Genomic DNA, 16,346 nt, shown 5'->3' on the forward strand with positions numbered 1-16,346 from the left:
TCATTCCCGCTCCTGCTTGGCTTTTCTGGGTTGAGCCCTGCACTCCGTTAGGTGCCCGTGATCCGGATCTCCCATCTCCCTCTCGTTTCTCCCGCCTCCCACCTGGTGACACTCATGTGCTGTCATCGCCCGCAGGACCCGTCAGAAGGTAGGAGTGCAGCCCTTCCCGGTGGACCTGAGGTCTGCTTCAGCCTGGCTCCTGCAGAGAGAAAGCGCAGTGCTCCCCCCCCTCACTGTGCCACCCCCCCCAACACACACCCCGTCTTTCCTTAGACCATCTTTCAGGTGCCACTTCAGTTTTCATTTTTGAAGAAGCCGCTCCTGGCTGCCCCAGGCAGTCTGGCATCCTCCTCGCTGCTCCCAGGCCTGCAGCGCCAGAATTCTGTTAGTGCAGTGTCTGTCCCTTCTGCTCTGGGGTCCAGGAGTCTGTCTGTCTTCACCTTGATCTCCCTCCCAAGGGCCCTGTGCTTGTCTCAGTGGGGTTAATGATTGCATCTTCATCTTAGCTGTTCTCCCACTTCTGTGGAGAAAGCCCATGCTTACTGCTAGAGCTTGCTCTGTGCAGCGCTGTTGAGAGCCCCTTGAAGGGGTGTGAGGGTTTTGTGAACAAGTGCATTTTCTGGGGAAAGGATCTTTGTCCCAAACTTGTTCTGACCCACTGTTTGGTTCCAAGAGACCAGCTCCTGAAATAAGCCCCAAACCTCAGCAGGTAGCTCGCTGGCATCACCAGGCTTGTTTCAGCCTCATTACCAACCTGAGAAAACGCAGTTGTTTTAGGTCATCCCACCACAGGCCATTTTAATAACATGCACCTTTGTAAATTCGGCTTTAGGTTGGAGGTGAATGGGGATGTCTAGCTGAGAACTGAATTTCTAGGAGCTAGGACTTCGGTTTTCATTTCTCAGTGCCCATGTTCTCTTAGGCTTGGATTGGGTGACCTCTTAGGTCTACCAAATGGGTTCCCTTGGATACCTTTTGTCTCTAGTTCTGAGGTGCAGGCTTGTTACTACTCGGTAACTGTTGGCATTGGGAAATGACCTTGGGTTCTTGGTAGCTTGACCAATATCAGATAAAAGGGGCTACTTTTTTAGTCTAGAATGGCTTGGCCAAAACAAGTAGCAAAGTCTTTATAGTTGTGGTTACTACTTTAAGTTCCTAAGGGGAGTAAACAAGTTACAAAGTGTATATAGCAGGTGGTTATTGCTTCAAGTTCCTAAGAGAGTAAACAAGTTACAAAGTCTATGTAGCAGGTGGTTACTGCTTTAAGTTCCTAAGGGACTAAGCAAGTTACAAAGCATTCCTGCTGCTTGGGCCTGTGATAGTGCTTTGTGTTCCTGAAACCTGATAGATTTCGGTCAGTTCCTAGCTGGGACAGTCGGAGATAATCCCGGATGGAAGCTGATGACAGTTGTCCGTGACTGTGTCTGGAAGGATGGGGAGTGGTGGTCGGGCCCTGTGCAGGCAGTGGTGTTCACTGGCCCTGCTTTTATCTGCTGAGGTCCATCCTTCTGGCTTCTCTGTACCACTGTGTGTGCCTTTGCCCAGAGACTCATTTTGCAGACTCCTGTTGATAATTTTTGTTCCCTGTGTGGAGATGGAAGCAAGCAGTGTGTCTTCGTGGGTACCGTTCAGGAGAACCCGGAGACCAGTGCCTGGGAGGAGCGTGGGAGGTGCTGGTGGTCACCGCCAGGTCTGGGGCTGTCTCTGTGACCCCCTCACTGCTGCTCGGAGCCCTCAGCCTCGGGTCTGCCCCGCTCCGGCCTCCCCCACCCGCAGCGGAGGCCCAGCCTCGCTCGCTCGGCTGTTAAGGCTCACTGTCTGGGAGAGCGCTGCTGTTATGCACCTGGCATGTATCTTCCCACAGAGACCAGACCAAACCAACAGCTTTTGGCACGCGGCCAGTTCTGTTGAGCTCATGAACTGGTTGTGGGTTGTGATGGTTTTGCTCCGAAAGGTCAGAGAGGGCTGTAATCTGGGCAGCAGATTAGGAATTTGTTTGTTGGTGTCTGAAGGGGCGCAGGTCATCTGACTTGAGCTTTCTGGTAATGGGCGACTCCCATCTTTGCATGAATAGTTTGTGGAACTGTAACTAGGCTTGAATGCTAGTGAAGTGTTAGAGCAACAGCATTTCCTTCCGTCTGGAGGGAGAGCACCTGCCACCCTCACTGTGTAGCCCGGGGTGGGAGAGAGAGAGGTGTCTGTAGAATTGACCCGGTCCGCTCTCCGTTTATAGGGTGAAGCAGCATGATGCCTGAGCTGCTAAATCTGTTTGTTTCATGGCTCTGGGGTTTTCTTCTCAGACCCCCACCAAATGTTTTCTGTTTGCAATAGAAGTTAGTTCAGCCCTCTCGTGATATATGCTGGAATTTGACCCCTGGGCAGTCGTCCGTCTACGTGCACCCTGATAGAACCTGTAGTTTCCTAGCGAGGTGTGAATGTGAGTTCTCTTGCTGGTTTTCAGTTACAGAATCAAGGAATACCATAGACCTGTTTTAAGAAACACACAAGCGCTCTCAGGCAGTTTATAAAGTGTTGTTTAAAAATCACACACACACAACATGCCATTGGGAATTAAGTAATTTAGCCAACCACATTGTTTTATTTTCTGATTTTTGTGAAACCCCAGTTTCGTATTCTTTTTGAATTTTTTTCTGTTTGACATACATCATCTTTATAAGTATACTTAGCAGCTGCATATTTTGGTAATATCACTAGTTTCCCCCGATTTTTTGACCATTCAGATTACATCTACCTTTTTTTAGTATTGTAAATTTTGCTTTATATATTATATATGTTTATGCATATTGTCTTTTACCTGTTGAATTACTGTATTTCCTGACAGTGTTTTATTAGAAGTGGACTTTTGAAGAGAAATTTTTCTCTCCAGTTCTTAGAATGCATTAATATATTTTGAGAAGTACTGACCAGTCACACTGCTGTCAGCCTTATAATAATGCATTTTCACCACAAACTTGTCACTGTTTTGTGACAAGGTTTTTGTTTCCCCTTAGCTATTTAGAAATACAGTACCTTCTCACTTTAACCTGCATTTCTTTGGTCCCAGGTGACTTAGATCTTTCTTCTTTTGGCTAATCCCATTTCTGTGGCTGTGACTTCCATGCAGGTACTTCCCTTGCGACACCATAGATGAAACTCTATGCATGCAGCTGGTTTCGAGTGGACACACACACTTTGTGATATCTCGGTGGCTATGTAGTTTTGTTTTTTGCTAGTAGACTTGTTTATGTGCAGAAACTCACCCAATTGATTTATAAAGGATCTTATCTACTACAACATTCAGTTCAGTCGCTTAGTCATGTCTGACTCTTTGTGACCCCATGGAACTGCAGCACGCCGGGCCTCCCTGTCCATCACCAACTCCCAAAGCGTGCTCAAACTCATGTCCATTGAGTTGGTGATGCCGTCCAGCCATCTCATCCTCTGTCGTCCCCTTCTCCTCCTGCCTTCAATCTTTCCCAGCATCAGGGTCTTTTCAAAATGAGTCAGTTCTTCGCATCAGGTGGCCAGAAATACCAGCATCAGTCCTTCCAATGAATATTCAGGACTAATTTCCTTTAGGATTGACTGAGACCGCAAGAGCCATTGGTTTATAGGCTATGAATCTTGGTGGTCTCATTACAGTTTTTAAGCTTTGGCTATTTTTTATTTTGTAGAAGTTTGAATCTTCTGTTTTTAAACCTGCCAGTCTTTTATTTTTTGATTTGTTTCTTTACTTCGTGGAAATTTAAGATTGTAAAGATTAAAATGACTGGTCTGTTGCCTGATACTGTTCTAAAAATAGTGGCAGAGGAAAACAGTGAACCAGATGGGTCGTCCCTCCCCACCCCGGGACGCAGGTGACCATGCCACTCCTTGGCTGTGAGACGCGCGTCTGCTTAGCTGGTGGGGGCGGCCTAGGGTTCCCACAGGATGCCGGGGCCCTGTGCTGGGGGAGCGAGGGAGGCGGGCCTTGTGGGAGGGGGCCACGTGCTCACGCCGGTTCTGCTTGCAGCTCTCGCCAGCCCCATCCTGGGCCTGAGGGAATGTACCAGAGGCTCGGCCGTGTGGTGTCAGAATGTGAAGACGGCGTCGGACTGCGGGGCCGTGCAGCACTGCCTGCAGACCGTCTGGAACAAGCCGACTGTGGTGAGCGTCCTCAGTGTCTGGAACTGCCGCCCTCGACGAGGCGCGCTCTCCTGCCTCCTCTTGTTTGCTCCTCCCGATGACCCTGGGGAGGCAGGGCCTGTCTGTGGGGGCGGGGCAGGGTACCCACCGGGCGGGCTGGAGGGCTGGAGAGGGGAGGTGCCTCGTCCCCCGGTCACTTGGTGTGTCCAGGCACAGAGAGGGTGAGAGGCCCCCACTCTGCCCCCTCTGCCCCAGACGAGGTGTGGCCGCCACTCCCGGGGCTGCACCGTGGGTAACAGCCCTGCCCTTGTCACTCAGTCAAAGCCGAAGCTGAGCTTCTGAAAATCTTTTCCCCCTCTTTTGGTATTTTCTCTCTCTGCCTCTCAAACAGGCACATCATTGATTCAGACCCTAGAGCTTGGTAGCTGTCGAATTTTATTTCCAGCTATGGTCAACCTGGAAAAGATGCCACTGATTTTTCATCTGAACAGTGATAAACATATAGCACATTAATGTGGGAATACTCTTGAGATGACAAACCTCTAGTGCGCACTGCACGCGATCTGAACCTTCTCAGGAGACGCCCAAGCTCTGCTGGCTGAGTCAGCCGACTCTGGGATGTGCTTCCACCCATGGTACAAGCCAGGTTTGACTGTGTGGAGCTTGAAGCCTTAAAACTTGTCAGTGGCTCCTAGTACTTCAGTAAGAGAAGAAGAATTAAGTAAATAACACTGCCCTTTAAGTTTCTGAATTCACTCTTGACCTGCCGTCCGTGGCCAAAATTTCAGATTTTGTTTCTCATTTGCTTCTGGTCTTGTTTTTAATACTACTTCCTATTTTGAAGTTTAATGTGTCATGAGGGGAACTTTTTAGATGTCTGTCTCTCTTGACAGGACAGTCTTGTGGACACCTGAACCTCGCAGGCTTTCATTCAGGATGCCTGAGTGGCCCCGTGCATGGGATTAGCCCGATTAGTTCCGAAGGTTCAAGGCAGTTTCTCTAAATGCAGCTGAATTCACAGGTGTTCCTTTATCTCACCTGTGTCAGTTGAGATATGTCAGTTCCTTCTTCATGAGTCGAAAATCAGTTGACATACAGAAGGGAACACCCCACAAGCTTTGAGGACTGGCTAGACTTTCCGTGGTCCTGGGCCATCTCTGAGCTCTGCAGTGGTGACGTGTGGCCCCCGCTGGCGTGCAGCCCAGCCCGGGAGGTGGACAGCAGACGAAGTACTGGCAGTGGTGCTGGTGTGAATGTGCAGAGGTCTGGCTGGGCCTTGTCTCCCTCCGCCTTCCTCTCCTCTCTCTGCATCACAGTACCAATTTTCTCTGATTCTTGCTACTCTGATTTCTAGTTGGTTTTTAAAAATAATTATTTACTTTGGCTTCCCTCATGGTTCAGCTGGTAAAAGAATCCGCCTGCAATGCAGGAGACCAGTGCAGGAGACTGGGTTCGATCCCTGGGTTGGGAAGATCCCCTGGAGAAGGGAACGGCTACCCACTCCAGTATTCTAGCCTGAAGAGTTCCAGGGACTGTATAGTCCATGTGGTCGCAAAGAGTCGGACGCAGTTGAGTGACTTTCACTTCACTTCATTTACTTTGGCTGTACCCGGTCTTAGTCGCAGCAAGCAGGATCTTCAGTGGACGCATGCAAGCTCTTTGATTGTGGCATGTGGGATGTAGTGCCCTGACCAGGGATCAAACCCAGGCCCCCCTGCTTTGGGAGCATGGAGTCTTAGCCACTGGACCACCAGGGAAGCCCCTTCAGCTGATGTATTTTGAGCCTCCGTTTCCTCACAGATGTGTTGTGAGCAGGAATACGAAATGTGGCTGGTTCCGGATGCACTGTGCGAGATGCTCAGGGGTAGAGGGTGCAGGAGGAGGGTTTCCGGCCCACGGAAGCAGAGAGTAGTGTGGTCGGTCACTTCTGATCCTCCCCTGTGGTGTCCAGTGCTTCTCACCTAGGTTGGGGGACTGGCATGTGCCGGCGTGTCAGAGGTGGCCCTGGCTAGGTGGAGTGAGAAAAAAGGCCGCAGAGGTTTTCACCCGTGTGTGATGTGAGTTTTGTCCTACAGATGCAGAGCTCTCTTGTGTTCTTTCCTCTTAGAAATCCCTTCCCTGCGACATATGCAAAGATGTCATCACTGCAGCTGGTAACATGTTGAAAGACAACGCCACCGAGGTGAGCTGCCGCCAGTGTGTGTGTGACCATGTGTGAGTGGCGGCTCTGCGGCCGTGCATCGGTTACTCACAGAGCTGTGATTCTCGGGGTCCAACTAGGAATGGTCCAGGCCCAGGTGGGAAGTAATTGTCCCACGGGCCACAGACTGTTTGTCACGCAATCCCCCCACCCCTGTCCTTTAGAAATGTAAGAACCATTCTTGGCTACAGGCTACACAGAAACAAGCCATGGGTGCTAGTTTGCTGACTGCTGAGCTCAGCATTAAATGCCCATGGTTAACTGAGGTTTTGTATCACATGCTGTTAACCTTTAGGTTCATTTTTGGTGATTTCTGCTCAGAGTTCCCTGTGCCTGTGAGACTGCAGGTTTGAGCATCTCTGTTTTGAATAGTGCTCGCGTCTGCTCTCTGCCTCACTGGTCTAACAGCCACGGCTCCTCACTATCCCTCTCCCATGGCCTCTTCCCTGAGGGCCCCTGGAGCTGGAGGGCCTCTTGCATTCAGCCCGTTGGCGGAGAAGAAGTCCATTCTGGTCTGACTCTTGCCTCTGTCCTCTCTAGCAAGAGATCCTCATGTACTTGGAGAGGACCTGTGACTGGCTGCCTAAGCCGAATATGTCTGCCTCCTGCAAGGAGATTGTCGACTCATACCTCCCAGTCATCCTGGACATGATTAAAGGACAGATGGTATGTGATGGAGAAGAGCCTCTTTTTTTAGGGCACCTCTGGAGCCAGGGGAGGTTCCAGATCAGATTACAGTGACCATGATGGAGAGTTCATTGATAGATTGGGATTTTGGAGCCAGGGGAGGTTCCAGATCAGATTACAGTGACCATGATGGAGAGTTCATTGATAGATTGGGATTTTGTCAACAGATCTTTTCTACAGTTTTAACATCCAGAATGGCTTTGGCACAGCAGACCGCTCAGCTTGTAATGTTCAAGGGTTGAGGAGGGTATAGGAAATATGGGAACTCAGAATTATTGAGGGAATGTAAGTTGGTATACAGTTATAGGTGTTGGTTTGATGTCAACCATGTCAGCCATAAGGATGCTCAACTTTTTTTTTTTCCTTTATTTTTTATTAGTTGGAGGCTAATTACTTTACAATATTGTAGTGGTTTTTTGCCATACATTGACATGAATCAGCCATGGATTTACATGTGTTCCCCATCTGAACCCCCCTCCCACCTCCCTTCGACTTTCATTCAATAAGTATCTGTTATTGCATAAACCACATGTCATAGGTTGGGTTTTCCCCAAGGAACAAGGAGCCAAGTTCATGAATTTGGAAAGACTCTAAAAACCTCTAGTAGGGCAGGGGTGTCCTGGGTGGGGACCACAGTTTTGGTGTGGAAGCAGGGGTCACCACAAGACCTCAGGCCATGTTCCAGCATTGCCAGTGCTGCGGGGAGCCCTGGGAGGGGTTCACGGGAGAAGTGACAGGATCCTTGTTCAGGGCGGTTGGTCTGGGTCCCACCAATGGGGAGTTGCAAGAGGGGAAGCTGGCTGGACAGTCAGGTATGAGATGTGAGGGGGTAGGGGAGGCAGAGAGCTGCACATTGTCTTAGAGGATAAACAGACTAGACTTGCTGGTGGACGGGACTGCAGGCAATGGAAGAGTTAGTCATGCCTTCCAGGTTTGTGGCGGGTGCCTCTGGGAGGCTGGTGGTAGAACCATTTGTTAAAATGGAGCTGCGGAGGGCTGGGTGGTTTAGTGTGAGTTGCCTGTGAGCTGGACATGGGCACGTGAGTCAAGCCAGGAGATAAGGAAAGGGAGAATTCTGAGGTGCCAGGTGGTCTGTTTCCTTCTGGGGCAAGGGTTTCCATTTGGGCCTCTTTCCCCCCAGAGCCATCCCGGGGAGGTGTGCTCTGCTCTCAACCTCTGCGAGTCTCTTCAGAAGCACCTGGCGGAGCTGAATCACCAGAAACAGCTCGAGTCCAATCAGATCCCGGAGCTGGATATGGCTGAGGTGGTGGCTCCTTTCATGGCCAACATCCCCCTCCTCCTCTACCCTCAGGACGGCTCCCATAGCACGCCGCAGCCCAAGAAGGTGAGGCAATGGGCCAGGCTGCCCAGGGCCCCGTTTGGGGTTGGGGTGGAACCGGAGCTGAGACACAGAAGGGGCAGTGTACAGTTCTGAAACTGGGGCCTCATTCCTTCACCTGACTCCACAGTTACACCAGCCACCCTTCGGATGGTTGTGCCACGGAGATTCTGAAGAACTGGGATGTTTAACACGCCCCCTTTCCTGTTAAGTTTCACTGTAATAAATGCCCACATGATTTTAAACTTCAGTCACTTTAGAGTCTATAAAAGCACATTAAGAACTGTTTAGGGACTCATTTCTAGTGCTATAGTATGAACATGTAGGAACCTGAATACCCTGAGCTGTTTAAGGAGGGTGTATGGCCTAACCATCCCGTCTGTCTAGGCTAATGGGAACGTCTGCCAGGACTGCATTCAAATGGTAACTGACGTCCAGGAAGCTCTGAGGACCAACTCCACCTTTGTCGAGGCCTTGGTGGACCACGCTAAGGAGGAGTGCGACCGCCTGGGGCCCGGCATGTCTGACATGGTGAGCTTTGCCTCCTGCATTGCAGGATGTTCTGGGCCAGGGAGCTGGGCTCTGGAGACAAAAGTGGGACAGCCAAGAGAGTTCACTTCTGGGGTGCCACTTCAGGTTCCACTTAAGGGCCCTGAGGAAGAGATTGTTCTTCTTTTCTCTCAGTTGCCACGTATGTGAGGAACAAGAAGAGAGCCACGTAGAACCCTGGTTTGAAAGGTTGGGCTGTCGTATATTCGTAATTCTAACTGTGGCTGTCCCTGCCACCAGCAGGGCGGTTCCCTGGGGGAAGCTCAGGCCCCTGGCTGGCAGGAGGCTCGCCTGGCACCCCTTCTTTAACTCTGGAGAATGTTGGTCCTGTGGACTCAGAAATTCTGTTAGCTCCACAAGGGTTTTATTTCTTGGACCCTGTTCACATTAACCACACTCATGAGATTGACATCTAAAACCAAAATGCTATTTAATGCCTGACAACTAGGAAACTAAACCTCTGCTAGACGTGGACTCTCGGGTCTGGGTTCTAGAGCAGCCTTTCTGGGTGGAGCTCTGGAAGCTAAGGGTCCCTTTCTGTCCACTTAAACCTGGAACTCTTTTAGCCTCATTGAAGTGTTTTTGTATATTTGCTGTGTCAGTTGGCTTCCCCAGGCTAACCTCTCTGAGGGCTGTTATATCATCCCCATTTTCTTATAGACACTTCACAGTCATGACCAGAGGGTCTGCAAGAAATACCTAGATATTTATGAAAATCATTATAACTTAACTGGATTATACTAGATTTGAACTTCATAATCCCGTCTAAGAATGTGTGAATGAATTTGGGAAGTAATCTCAAATTGATCAGTGTATCTCACAGTTGCCCTAAATTGTCCCTGAGTAGTTGCTGTGTGACCTTGGAGAAAGCAAGGGCCATAAAAGGAGATTGGAGGACCTCATCTCTACGGGCCTTTGGAAAACATTTTCAAAACACTTTGCCATTTTTTGTCTTATTGAGACTGCCCAGAACAGACATTTATGATTCTGCTCTTGGAAACGTGCCTTGATATTTGCGTATTGACACTGTTGGAAAGGCTGGAGTGTCGGTGTATTGTGGTAGTAGTGTTTTACTAAAAGTCTGTTTCTGTCTCCCCAGTGCAAGAACTACATCAACCAGTATTCGGAAATTGCTATCCAAATGGTGATGCATATGGTAGGTCGTGGGGGAAGCTCCTTGTTATTGTTTCTCTTTGTCTCAGGCTGTGATTTCTAGGATTTTGAAAATTGTACAGTTTATTTTCCCTTTTTTACCTTTGAGTACTGAATTAAACCAAAAGGAGCCCTCTTTGACCACTTGCAGTTTAGTACCTCCCCCTTGCGTTGCCCGGGCTGGGGAAAGGCGGAAGCAGCCCGACCCTTGGGACTGCCGTGGTGGCTTCCCGGCGGTTTGTTTGCCTCTGTGTCTGTGAGCCGGCCATCAGATTTCTGGTATCTGGCTTTCATTCTGGGACCCGTGGGAATAGTCTGCTCTGTAGCTCGGCCAGGCCTGAGGGTTGCTCTGTTGTAGCCTGAGTTCTGAGCGGGCAGAACCCGCCTCCCATAGTTGGTCTTGCTCTGCAGCAGTGTCGGCTGTGACTGCTGCTTGAGCCCGTAACCGCTGCACTTGCTTCTGATACATCCAGGTGGTTGGGGGTGGTCCTCCATTATTAGAGGTAGAAAACATCCATTGTGTAGAGGGAAGCCAGCTAGCTCCATGCAGGAAGCTGTACAGAGCAGGGTGGTCTGAAGGCACCCTAGGATGCCCTGGCCTCCTGGGATCTAATCCACAGTGGCTGAGGGCGGGGGGGGGGTGTATTTAATACTGCTTTTCTCTCTGTCATGCTAACTTCCTAACTACGTTGAGATTGGCCTACAATTCTTAAGTTTGTTCTCTAACCAGGGATCAGAAAGCTATGGCCCAGTAGTTTTAATGGAATATAGTAATACCCATATTTGCACTATAATAGTAGGGTTGAGTAGTTGAGAACTTAGGGCCTGTAAAGTCTAAGTGAGTTACTCTCTGGCCCTGATCTGACCACTCAGGGGTTCCATCAGGCACAATAGAATTTTTGTGGAAATATTACTCACACCCTGCCTTGTTCTAAAAATAGCTTAAAGGCAAAGGGCTTTTGCATACAAAGACATGCTGCTAAAGCAGGAAAAAATAAGCCTTTGATGTGACCTGGTCTAGTTAAATGCTTCATCGTAGCTAACAAAATACTTTCATTATTTTTAAAAATCATGCTGCATAGACATATTTGGAAATAGGGATAATTACCCATATTTTTGCATTTTTTGCTTAACTTGTCTTAGTCATTAAATATTCTGCATGTACGATTGCTAAATGGCTGCATAATATTCCATTGTATAGATAAAATTCCTTATGGCTGGTGTTAAGGTTGTTTTCAGGTTGCTCTTAGGATAAAAAGTATGATGAACATCTGTAGAGCCAAAGAGATAGACATGCACATCCCTGTTTTTTTCCCTCAAGATAGGTAACTGGTAAGTAAGACTGGAATTGCTGAATAAAGGGCAGGGCTTTTGGTACACAGGCTTACCTCGAAGATTCCACAGGTTTAGTTTCAGACCACTGCAGTATAGTGAATCATACAACTATAAAATGAGTCAAAGGAATTTTTTGGCTTTCCAGTTGTATGAAAGTTACATTTGTACCACACTCTGTGAAGTCTGCAGTAGCATTAGGTTTAAAGAAACAATGTGTATACCTTAAATAAAACTACTTTATTCCTAAGAAATACTATCATTGAAGCCATAGTGAGTCATAGTAGTAAAGATTATTGATCACACAGATCACCTTAACTAACTAACTACTAAGATGAAAAATTTGAAATACTGCAGGAATTACCAAAATATGACACGCAGACATGCAGTGAGCAAGTGGAACAGCGCGGGGGGGTCAATAGACTTGCTTTTGAAGCAAGTTTGTCCCAAACCTTCAATTTGTATAATCTGTGAAGCTCAACAAAATGAGGTATACCTGCATTGGCAGACCAGCCTTCCAGGCTGGCATTTGGCCACCTGGGGGCAGTCTGCCCTGAGACCTGGGCCAGGGCTCCGTGACCTCACCTCCGGTGTCCCTCACCTCCGTCACCTCCGGGTGTATTTGATGTTCTAAGACAGTGCTCTGATTTGAGCAGCCCTGTGTCTTGTTCCTGGCTGCTCATCACCAGCCTGAGGTGAGGGCCTTGCAGGCGAGGTGGGCTTGGCTTCTGAGTGAGAAGAGCCCTTCATAACTGGTGCTCTCCGGGGACTTGCCGCTCAGGGTTCTGACTCGGTGTCAGGGGCAAGGGAACGGTGTGCAGACAGGCTGGACAGCGTGGTCTGACTCTTGAAGGGAGGGCAGCTTTCAGGCCCCCATATGCAGGCAGTAGTAGGAGCAAGGTAGGTTGTTGATAAGATGCCTGAAAGGGCATTTCCCCTAAACTTCTGGTGACAGATGTTTTTACACCTAGTTAACTGCTTGATTATTGTTGTTTTAATTTTTTCTTAACTGTTGTGTCCTTTCCTTTCTCTTATTTTCATCTCCGATTTCCTGTTTTTTTTTGTTCAACAGCAGGATCAGGTATGTGATGGGAATTTGCTTGTAGTAGTGGTTTGCTGCTTCTTGTAGTTATTTTGCTCATCTTTTTTTGTATGGCATAATCAGCTCTGACAGATACAAGGAATGATTGTGACAGGTAGGCTCCCTCTCTCTGTTAATAAATCGGCTGCAGGGGGAGAGTCTACATCTCTCCTGTGTGATTCAGCACTGGAGGGGTCAGGGGTTTCATTTCCCCTCCGGGGGACCAGAAAAGGAAGCCTGCAGAGCCTTTGCTCTGGTCAGAATCAGGGAGGAGCCGGCCACGCGCAGGCCACCAGTGGGTGGGAACCATGGGCGGCCTGCGGTCACTGCTCTCCGCAGTGCAGGCCTGACCCCAGGGGGACACCTTGTTTCTGTCAGGACTCAGGAGAGCGTTGCATGTTACAGGCATGTTTTCCATCAGCCCAGAAATGCTTCTGCTGCATGAGTGGGTCATTTGCAAATAGCGAGCAGACTGTTCCCCTGTCTGTTGGATCCAGAGAATTGGAAACAATCTCTTGATTATAGCTTCTGCCCCTCCGGGTGATGGGGTCCTTTGGGTTCTGGAGCCACATGAGACAGCTTGAGAGCAAGGCCACTGGTGGCAAAACCTGGGGACCGAGCCCCCTGACTGGACTTACTGAACCAGCGCCCTTTCAGGGTTGTACTGAGCACTGCCCTCATCTAGTTCTAGAATTCAAGATTTTCAAAGGTATTATGGAGTCTAATGGGAGAGCACCTTGGTTGAAATATCTGAATTTTCACCTAGGCCTCCTCAAGGAGTTAGTATAGCAAAACTGGTCAGAGACAAAGCAGCCACAGCTCCTGATCTTGGTCTTTTTTCTAAAAAGCTTGCTCTGTCTCCAACCCTTTTCTCATTTCCCCCCCCATTCTTAAAGCCTGTCAGAGATAGGATACCATGAGCCGTGGCAGTGGGCTCGCTGTCTCCCATTAACAGGGCTTGTTTCTACAATCTTCTTCTCGCTGCTTTATGATTTGGTGCTGGGAGGCAGATGCCATCAGGCCAGAGCGAGTTGCTGAGTGCATTTGTTTACAAAGTATACCCAGCATGTATACTTCACTTGCTCTTGGCCACCTTCATAGTGAAATGGTCAAGGTGTTGTCCAAACTCTAGTTCTCTGCGGTTTGGTGTCTGGAGGGGAAGGGGATCAATCTGCGGATCTTCTGACTCGAACAGGTTCATCACTTGGGGAAACTGGGCTTTGGTGTGTGCTGTATGTGTGCCATTTTGAACACAGACTGTGATTTTATAAATAAAGTCAGTGTTTCCCCTTAATGCATCATTTTAATGGTCCTGCCACTGAAAGATCCGGTATGGTTTATTTGTATCACTTGGGGCTTTGTTAGGTCATGGGCATGCTGGTTCTTCCTCCGGAAAGAACATATAGCTTACTTCCGCCTGAGAGCGAGCCTGCTCAATGGGAAAACAGGTGCTAGAACAGACCAGGTGGCCCTGGAGAGGATTTGCCTGCCGGTGAAAGGTGCTTGCCGGGAGTCGTGCTTCCCTGGGTGCTCCCTGGCTGGAGCGACATTGGGTGCTGATCTCCCTTCAAAGCTTTGCATGGCCTCCTTGGTACATCTGTATTTGCACCAGCCCCTTAGATTGAATGAGCCTTTTTGCCTGACCAAGCTTTGACGCTGGGTCTAGGATGTTCCTCCGGCACCCTGACCTTTGTGTGTAGAGCGTGGGCCAGTGTGTGTGGGGAGTGCGTGCCTGCTTCCTAACAGCTGCTTCTGTGCTCTTTTCAGCAACCCAAGGAGATCTGTGTGCTGGTCGGCTTCTGTGACGAGGTGAAGGAGATGCCCATGAAGACCCTGGTCCCTGCTGATGTGGTCTCGGAGAACGTCATCCCCGCCCTGGAGCTGGTGGAGCCCATCAAGGTACCTGGTGCCATTGGTTTATGATGCCCCGCCACTCCATGTTGTCACGCCCTACACAGCACACACGCCTGTGGTTCCCTGCTTGGTTTCTGAGGTTACTTGCGTTTGAGCCCATTAGTTTACAGCATTCCCCTAAACTAATGCAGCACCCTCATTGTCATATGTTTCTTTCCTGAGTTATACTCCCTAGTGCTCATGGGATCAAGTCTGTGTTTTTAGCACACCATTCAAGGTCATTTTTCAGTGCCTGCTGCTGCTAAGTCACTTCAGTCGTGTCCGACTCTGTGCGACCCCATAGACGGCAGCCTACCAGGCTCCCCCATCGCTGGGATTCTCCAGGCAAGAACAATGGAGTGGGTTGCCATTTCCTTCTCCAGTGCGTGAAAGTGAAGTCGCTCAGTCGTGTCCGACTCTTAGCGACCCCATGGACTGCAGCCCCCCAGGCTCCTCCGTCCATGGGATTTTTCAGGCGAGAGGACTGGAGTGGGGTGCCATTGCCTTCTCCTTTCAGTGCCTGGCTCCAACCAAACCTTTCTGATGTGCTTTCTGTGGCCGCTCCCACATCTTTCCCCACACTGTAGCCATGGTCCCAACTCGATGTTCCCAGAACACTCCCAGGGTTAGTGCAGGAGCTTCTCTGGGTGTTGCTCCTCGTGTTGTTTTGTTTCCTTAGCATCCTGCACTTGGTAAAGATCTCCTTCATTCCATACTTGACTTCTGTTCAGCACTTCTTATGGGTGAGATAGTGTTTTAGAGATTGAGGCCCACAGTAGTTCGTCAACAGTGAACAGAATCATCCTTGTGTTCAAGGAGCACCCAGGAGTGTGGTGTCTCACCACATGGCACGTGTGTGCACTTCTTGTTCTGGAACTTTCCGTGTCAGTGTTGCTTGACTTTAGCGGTCTTGTCTCCTCCGGCAATCTCAGCATGTGCCCTGTGTGGACCACGCATGGATTAGGTGTCTGACTGCTCCTCCCACTCCTGCCCAGTCCAGATGCTCAGAGGCTGCGGCCCATCTCTCTGACTGGATTAGTGGCCTAGTGGCCAGACAAAATGGAGAGGTATAGCTTGTACTCTTAGACATATGTGGTACTTAAATTTAAAAACAAAATCCAGTTCCTTAGTTGCTGGCCACATTTCAGGTGCTCAGTAGACACACGGCCAGTGGCTGCTCTACTGGATGGTACAACTAGAGAAGGTTGTCATGGAAAGTTCTGTTGAACATGGTTTTATCAAAGATAGGCTCTAGAAAAGAAATTTCAGGTGCTGAGACTTGAAAGTCAAGAGATGATCTCAGATGTGTTTAAAACTGTCTTCTAAATAGTAGAATTCCTCTGCTGCTACTGTCTCATTCATCTCCCCAGAATGAATGCTGAATGATGAGGTGGTTTGAACCAAACAGATGTTGAATGGACAGCTCTCCAGGGTTGGGGGACAGTTTCATTGCTTCTCTTCGTAGTTTTGGGTGGGAGGTGGAGGATTAGGGAAAGGGCTGGATTTCCCACCATATACGAACAGCAGGGGCCAGGGCTCAGATACTAGGAAGAAGCCACACCCTGTTCTGAAAGCAGCAGAAGGTGGCTTCTGGGCGACGCTAGCCCGTCCTGGCCTCGGCCCCCATTAGGGGAGCAGGACCAAGGGGTGAGGCGAGGCTCTTGGTGTCAGTGTTCTTCTCCTGCCCTTTTAACAGAAGGACCCAGCCCCCGCGAAGGCTGACATTTACTGCGAGGTGTGCGAGTATGTGGTGAAGGAGGTGGTCAAGCTGATTGACAACAACAGGACTGAGGTACGTGGATCTGGGGACGTCTGCCATGGCAGAGGGACAACCTCTCTTGGCCCTGGAGCCAGAACGGCCTCGTGGGAGGACCAGCAGACCTGGGCTTGGCCCTGGCGGGTGAGGGACACCAGCCTGGAGGTCGAAACACCCGCTCCCCACCAGCAGGTCGCTCTGGGCTGGGGCTGGAGGAGGCACCTGCCCTGCT

The 16,346-nt window shown here is 49.5% G+C and overlaps 1 protein-coding gene across 3 annotated transcripts in view; it reads left to right on the forward strand.

Annotated features, from left to right (window-relative positions):
- Positions 1-16,346, forward strand: part of LOC122446436 (prosaposin) — a 33,590-nt gene that overhangs the window by 13,723 nt on the left and 3,521 nt on the right. Inside the window, exons 2-10 of one of the 3 annotated variants that reach the window (XM_043476668.1) lie at positions 4,013-4,146; positions 6,233-6,307; positions 6,866-6,991; positions 8,154-8,357; positions 8,739-8,882; positions 10,000-10,056; positions 12,457-12,465; positions 14,233-14,364; positions 16,055-16,150. In XM_043476668.1, the coding sequence (XP_043332603.1) occupies positions 4,013-4,146; positions 6,233-6,307; positions 6,866-6,991; positions 8,154-8,357; positions 8,739-8,882; positions 10,000-10,056; positions 12,457-12,465; positions 14,233-14,364; positions 16,055-16,150 (977 nt within the window). The remainder of the gene's footprint in view (positions 1-4,012; positions 4,147-6,232; positions 6,308-6,865; positions 6,992-8,153; positions 8,358-8,738; positions 8,883-9,999; positions 10,057-12,456; positions 12,466-14,232; positions 14,365-16,054; positions 16,151-16,346) is intronic. The other 2 variants (XM_043476669.1, XM_043476670.1) reach the window with 2 other exon arrangements.

Source organism: Cervus canadensis, chromosome 8 (assembly GCF_019320065.1).
Source record: "Cervus canadensis isolate Bull #8, Minnesota chromosome 8, ASM1932006v1, whole genome shotgun sequence".
Lineage (NCBI taxonomy): Eukaryota > Metazoa > Chordata > Mammalia > Artiodactyla > Cervidae > Cervus > Cervus canadensis.